The 6,804-nt window shown below is 35.0% G+C and overlaps 2 protein-coding genes across 5 annotated transcripts; both read right to left on the bottom strand.

Moving 5' to 3' along the window:
* LOC104713224 (WEB family protein At1g75720-like) lies at nt 179-1,088 on the bottom strand. The gene is made up of 2 exons (XM_010430304.2): nt 851-1,088; nt 179-762 (listed from the first exon to the last, which is right to left on the bottom strand). Exons 1-2 carry the CDS (start codon nt 971-973, stop codon nt 298-300), a joined length of 588 nt encoding a protein of 195 aa, XP_010428606.1. The 5' UTR covers nt 974-1,088; the 3' UTR covers nt 179-297.
* LOC104713225 lies at nt 1,627-5,698 on the bottom strand. Of its 4 annotated transcripts, none has more exons than XM_010430306.1 (12): nt 5,562-5,698; nt 4,904-4,982; nt 4,598-4,758; nt 4,412-4,469; nt 3,824-3,948; nt 3,458-3,729; nt 3,319-3,358; nt 3,184-3,238; nt 3,035-3,098; nt 2,547-2,943; nt 2,341-2,469; nt 1,627-2,260 (listed from the first exon to the last, which is right to left on the bottom strand). In XM_010430306.1, exons 2-12 carry the CDS (start codon nt 4,962-4,964, stop codon nt 1,856-1,858), a joined length of 1,767 nt encoding a protein of 588 aa, XP_010428608.1. In that variant the 5' UTR covers nt 4,965-4,982; nt 5,562-5,698; the 3' UTR covers nt 1,627-1,855. The 4 variants fall into 4 exon arrangements, with proteins under 4 accessions (XP_010428608.1, XP_019085020.1, XP_010428610.1 ...); XM_019229475.1 differs by having other exon boundaries at nt 5,093-5,698; XM_010430308.1 differs by having other exon boundaries at nt 1,627-2,251; nt 4,904-5,698.

The following is a 6,804-nucleotide window of genomic DNA, read 5'->3' on the forward strand; positions in this document are numbered from 1 at the left end:
GCTTCAACATTTGGTTCGAGGCGTTGCTTTTATTTGAGTTATTGTAATTTTGAGAAACTTATATTATGGTTATTTATAAATTATTCACATTTTTGACGACTCTTTTCTAGGTAAATTTGTTTGAAACTTCGAGCATTTTCATTGTATACTCAAGAATATAGAAGTTTTTTTTTTTTAATAAGAAGTGGATAATAAAATATTTTCAAGAGCATTTACGAAAAGCCATACATACATGTGACATTATTATCAAAACCAAAAAAAAACACACAGCAAAAGAAATTTAGAAACCAAACTGTTTCATTGCAAAACCTTTTTCTTAGAAAATAACCCTCCAATAAACAAAGGGATCAAACTCTTCTTCTTCTTCTTCGTCTTCTTCTCCTTCTTTTTCATCGAAGGATGTCTCTCAAGAAACATCTCCACCACCGAACCATTATTACCACTCGGGTTTGCAAATTTCACGTATCTTTTCTCGCTCATCGATCTCAACGTCGGACTTCTGGTTAGTCTATCATCAACCCGAGGAACTAACACTTCGAATTTGGTTTTGAAGACAGTATCATCGATTCTGTTTTCGGGTTCCTCAGGATCTACTCTCAGCTTCTGGAGCTCTTGTTTTGTCCGTTCAAGCTCTTCCTTGAGACAAGACAATGAGTTTCTCATTTTTATGCTATCTTCCTTTGCCCTTTTTAGATCATGTTTTGTCTCTTCAAGCTCTGTCTCAATCCCTGATGGATCTTCTTCCCATTTCTCATCCTGCATCTGTTTCATTACTAATGTTATCACAATAACCAATCTCGAAATCAAAGAATCATATGGTAATTCGAGTTTATGAATAAGGAGTACTTGCCACTTTGAGATGGTTGGAGTAGACTTGACTGGCTAAGACTCTCTCGCCAAACAAAGCAACGGCTTCTTTGACAGTTTTAAAAGGTGCCGTTGTATCTATCTCTGCTCTCTTCATCGTCTCCATCTTATGGCTAGTTAGTGTTTAGCTCTCTCTGTGGTTCAGCAAAGAGATACATAAGCTCTGCTGCTTATAGCTTTGTGACTTTAGAATTGAGTGAGAGACGACGCAAAGCATATTATTTTCTTCATCTCCACTTCTTCAGAGTACTCTTTATTTCTTATTTTTTTTAATACCTCATAGTCTTTTGGAATATATATATTGTTCATAATATATAACTTTCTCCCCTTCACACTAATTTTTTTTTGTGAAAAATACCATTTTGCAATTACCATATGTCATATACTACAATTTTATTCCCGCTCTGTTAAAAGAATAAGAAGTAGAGGATTTCATTATTGAAAAAAACTAACTTGCACTAAACAAATAAAAAACTTTAAAATCCGTGTAAGAATGCATCTACACAAAAAAATGATATGAAAAGATATATATTTTTTTTTTCTTTCTTTCTTTCTTTTCAATGGAATGAGCCATTGTAACATTGTTTAAATCCAACAATATAATGTAAAATTCCATTTTCCCAAAAATTTCATGTAAATTTTTTCTTGAAAGAATTAAGGTCTTTATTGGAGCAATTCGCTTGCTGCACAAGAAACTTTTATGAAACATTTTTTTTTGTTGTTACTGTCTCACTTTAGAAAACATGGTCCTCAAGAATATTTGCTCCTTTGAAGAACTCCTGGATCATTTACATAAAAAGACATTAATGGTTTTTTCTCAAACTAGTGGGATTCAATCACCTCTCACTGACAATTCCTTGTTTAACCGATTATCATCACCATCTCAAATTCCGGCGAAGACAGAAACAGATTTCTGTTTTTTTTTACTCAAACCATCTGTAAAATCCTTACAACTATTTAACTATAAAAGCAAAACAGGGCAGCTTCACTACTGCTCGTTGCAAAGTAGCTGCAATGGTGTCCTTGTATCTTCATAGATAAGTGGGAAATGGTGTTCTTGTCTGTTCATCACCATCCGTGAAGGATTGTTATTATTATGGTGATGGCTTATTGACATTGCTGCAGCAGCAGCCATGAGATGATGTTTCTGTTGAGATACATAACTGTTGTTGTTGTTGTACCTTGGGGAGGAAGCAACTTGGGGAGGTTGTTGAATACTAGTCAGGTTCAAAGAGAGGTTTGGTTGACTGTATTGGTTTGATTGCATGGTGTTTCCATTTGTTGGTCTGTACTGAGCAGCCCATAGCCTTTTTTGAAGCTGTTGCTGCTGCTGCTGGTTTGCATTGTAAGCCGTTTGGAATCTGCTGGCTAGATATGGAGAAAGCTGCTGCAACTTACAAAATGAAAGAATGTTACTACTGGAGAGAGACAATTTGCTAGTTGAGAGACAATTTGGGTCAGAGAAATAAAAACCTGATAGCTAGAAGTTGCAGGTGAGAGTTGCCTATTGTAAGCTGCTGAGAGATACTGTGGAATTGAATTTGGAAGTTGGAAATGAGATTGTGTTGCTCCAGCAGATGATAGAGTTAGGAAATCATAGCTCTGTCAGTTAAAAGAGAAAAGAGATAAGAATCAGACAGAAAACGAATTAAGAGAATAAGAACTGTGATGTATATTACCTGTTTCTGTGAAGTATGTGAACCATTGAGATCGAGAGCCAGCTGAGTCCTGTCTTCTTCCACGGGTTTTGAATTATGTGTCCTATGTATATCGAGTAAATGCGGGTTTTGATACCTCTTTGCTGGAGACACCATTGTTTTAAAGTCACTAATGCTTGTCACCGGATCAGGGAGTCTGCGTTCTGACATTTCTGAAGGTCTTTGCTCAATTTGGTTAAGTGACGTGGGACTACTCTTACTGGTCTGTAATACTTTAATGAGACGGGAAATGTAAATGTGAGAGGCACATCTCTTCAACTTTCTCGGCTGGACTCTTAACGGTTCACTCAAGAGTGAAGCAGTCCTAGAAGGAGAAGCAGCTTGATCCATCCAAGGTGGAAGCTTTGTGGATGATGGTCTGATTTAAGAAAGAACGATCCGCATATATAAGGTAAGAAACCTAGCAGCACAAAAAAAAATTAACATACATGTTAAAGGTTAGGAGTTACTTTGAAAGAACTTGAGCTCCTGAACGAACAGTTGAAGATAAGCCAGGCCACAGTGCAAGAAGACCTTTTTAGAGAAACACAAAAGTCAGTATTAGGAGAACGGTTCTTAACTCAAGAGTATGTGATGATACAAAGGTAGGTTTCATTACCGTTGTTTTTATAGTCCGTGTCACTAGTTGCAACCTTTGTTTCAAGGGCTCTTACCTAAGAATTTTCCAATGTAATCAGTGGCTATATGAATCTAAACTACGAAAGTAATATTCAGAAGGAATCGGAGTGCTTACAGGTGCATCAGTCACATTCACTGAGCTGCTTTGCTTCAATCTATCAATGAAATCAACCATTCTGTGAAAGTTAGACAACAGAAACCACCAATAGAATTAAATAACCGAAGACAAACTTAAACGAGAACTCGCTACAAACCCTGTAACGCTGAGCTGGTTATCAGATTGCACTAATGGCTTTGCATCAGTCTGGTTAGTTTTGGCTGAAGAGAGAACTGAAACTTCCGGTTCAAGCGATTCGGCTTGTGTATAGTCAGGTTTCACAACCAAGCTAGAGTCAAGTTTGCTAGTTTCTTTCTCATGAAAAGTCTTCTTCTCAGTAAACATTCCAGCTAAACCGTATAGAGTCTCTGCAACTTCTTTCTCATCTTTCGAAATCATCATCGACTCAGGAACAATAGCTTTTGCTTCCTAACCAAAAACAAAAAACAAAAACCATTACTCCATAAACTGTTCTTTTATGTCTTACAAAATTTGAAGTCAATCATAAAAAAACACAACCAACCATTTCTTGATTCTCCTTCTTTACTAACTCCTTGTTAAAAGATTCACTTCCGGTTTTAGACCGGTTAAGTCTCTTAGAGACAGAGGATAGCTTAGAAACAGATTCAAGATTCCGCTTCTTCATGGCTGCAGTTGAAAAAGTGCACAAAATGAGATTAAACAAAAAAAAAGTGAAAAAAAGGTTAGCAAAGAAAGAAAAAAAGGAAGTGTAGGTTTTGAATTCGAGATGAAAAAGAGAGTTCCCCAATTGACAAAGACAAGCTTTAAAGAAAAGAAAGAAATATTATAAGTTGAAGATTGATTAGCTTTTTGATTTTTATAAAGTATATAAGAAAAAAGAAAGACATGGTAGCAGAATCTTGCGTCCACAATAAGAAAGAGAAAAAGAAAAAGAGTTTGCTTGAAAAATAAGGAAATCTAAAATCTCCAACACAGATTCAAAAGCCAAAAAAAAAATACCATAATCTTCCCAACCAACTCTACTGACACATTAGCAGTTCATTATTAATTCACTAACAAAAAAAAAATAAATGAAAAATTTGGTTTTGTAACAAGTATTCTTGTGTCATAGGAGTCACGAACAACGCACCTGAACGAAGCTTACGTGGTACAGAGGCATGATCCACACCACTAGTGCCTTTCAAACTCTGAATATGAGAGAGAGAAAAGAGAGAAATTAATAAATGTGAAAAGAGTTAAAAAGATGAGGAGAAAATTAAGGGATAGTTAATGAATGAGGAAATTATAAGTTTGGCGTATTTGATGAAGAAGTTACCTTTTTTGGAAGCTTAGGTATCTTCCGAGAAACCTCGTTTTCTAAATCTGAAGGATGATGATGATGAAGAAACTCGTAACTCATCATTCGTTTTACATTATCATCAGCTAAACCAAGTTTCTTCAACATTCGTTTCTTTGATTTCCCAGTATACCCAGATCCTAAAAAAATCACATGAGTTGGAGATACAAAAACTTAAAACCAAACAAAACAGAGCAAACGACGACAAAAAAAAAAAAAAAAAGGTTGGATTTTTATTTTTGTTGGTTTGTGAAACAAAAGAAAAAGATTGGATTTTTGTGTTACCAGATTGTTGTTTATTGGTTCCTCCTCCACGTCTCATCGCATCTCGACGACCCATTTCCATTTTTTTGTTTTCTCACCACTTAAACCAGAGGTTAAGAAGAAGAAGAAGAACAGAACAAAAAAAACAAAAAAAATCTCACAGAGAAGAACAGAACAAAAAAAACAAAAAAAAAAACAAAAAAATCTCACTTGTTCGACATCTCTGCAAAACAAAAGGGGATTGATGATTTACTTACACACACACACTTTGATTTTAGATTACAGAAAGAAGAAGAGAAAGAGAGAAAAGTTGTAAAATCGTTTCTCGTGTCTCGAAGAATCAGGTTCTTCGTGAAATAAAGAGAAGAGACAAAAAGCAAAAAAAAAGAAAGAAAGAAAGACTTAAAGATGAAAAAAAAAAAAAGAAAAGATTTTTATTAATGTTTGTACATTTACAACCCGTGAATAACCCAAAAAAAAAAAAAAAAGAAGAAGGTATTTTTGCATTTAGTAAGGGAAAAAAAGATTCATTAATGGAGTCACTGTTCTTCAATCAAATCAAACATTGATATGTAACTGACACAAGAAGAAGATGAAGAAAAATAAAATAAAAACGTACACAGTACGAAAACACACACACACAGAATTATAAACAGAGATGAGAGATCAATCCAAAAACCTTTGTTCTCTCTAATCTTTTGTGTATAGTTTAGCTCTGTCTGGCCTCTGTATGTAGTAAAGACGGATAATCCGAAGTTGTCGTTTCACTCTATCGCGCTTTGCTTTTATAAATGTCACTCTCTTCACACAAATGTGACAAAAATAAAAAACGCTTATTCATTCACTCTGTTTCGTTTTTATCTATCTATCTACCCTCAGTGGTGAGAGATCCAACGGTGTCTAGTTAAAAGAAGACGAGAGCCGTCCGATTTGTTTACTTTCATTGTTGTGCCACGTAATCCATTAGAACAAGATCAGTGTGTCAGACACGTCAGCACCTAGAGCTGAATTAAAAAAAAATATATAGTACTAATTATTTCATACATGGGTTTCTTGGATACTTGATTTTGAATTCGTACGATTTTTTTTTGGATATTTTCTCTTTTGTTTCTGTGCCAACGAATTAAATTCCATGGAAAAAGATACCAACATCGTTTAAAAAAAAGTCAGTAAGTATAAGTAAACTACTCTAATCAATTTCAAGTTTTGTAACGTTTCATATAGTTAAAAATGTTTATAGATAGAGATATTGATAAGATGGCCAAATTAATGGATGACGAAATAATGAATGGCTAAAAACGGCTTTAACCAGTGTAAATGGGGTTTGTTGGACATCACAAAATGCTACTATTATGTGGCAGTTTATAGATTTTTTTATACGTTCATAAGAAGAAGAAGACTAGACATTCAATTTTGTTTTCTGAACGCATCATCTACTACTACTACTACTACTTATTCCGCAACCGCAACCATTATTATAAAGTGGCCAAAAAGTACCATTAAGAAAGAAAAAAGAAAAAGAATTATGATCAAACTTGGAGAATTGGGTCGTCCGCCGGGTCCATTTAACTCAGACGTCTGGCTGTCTTCCTTAAATACGAGAGAATGTCACGGCGTTTTCTTAATCTCTTCTTTTTTTCTTTTAATGTTTTTGTCTTGTCTCGTCCAATAAGAAAATGGCATGGCTCTTACAAAAGGCTCCTCCCTCTCTAACTTGTATAGAGTTTAGACTTTTGAAATAGAGAGAGACTAGAGAGTAGTACTAGTGGTGGTGAATGGTGATGTTCAAATCGACGGCTATGATAAGATTAATGATTTCACCACGTCGTCACACACTGAAATCGACAAGTCAGGTGATTTCTGCCAACTGTCTCCTCATCATCTACTGTGTGTGAGTCTACCTAAAGATATTCATTCTTCTC

Source organism: Camelina sativa, chromosome 9, assembly GCF_000633955.1.
Source record: "Camelina sativa cultivar DH55 chromosome 9, Cs, whole genome shotgun sequence".
In the NCBI taxonomy this organism is placed as follows: Eukaryota; Viridiplantae; Streptophyta; class Magnoliopsida; order Brassicales; family Brassicaceae; genus Camelina; species Camelina sativa.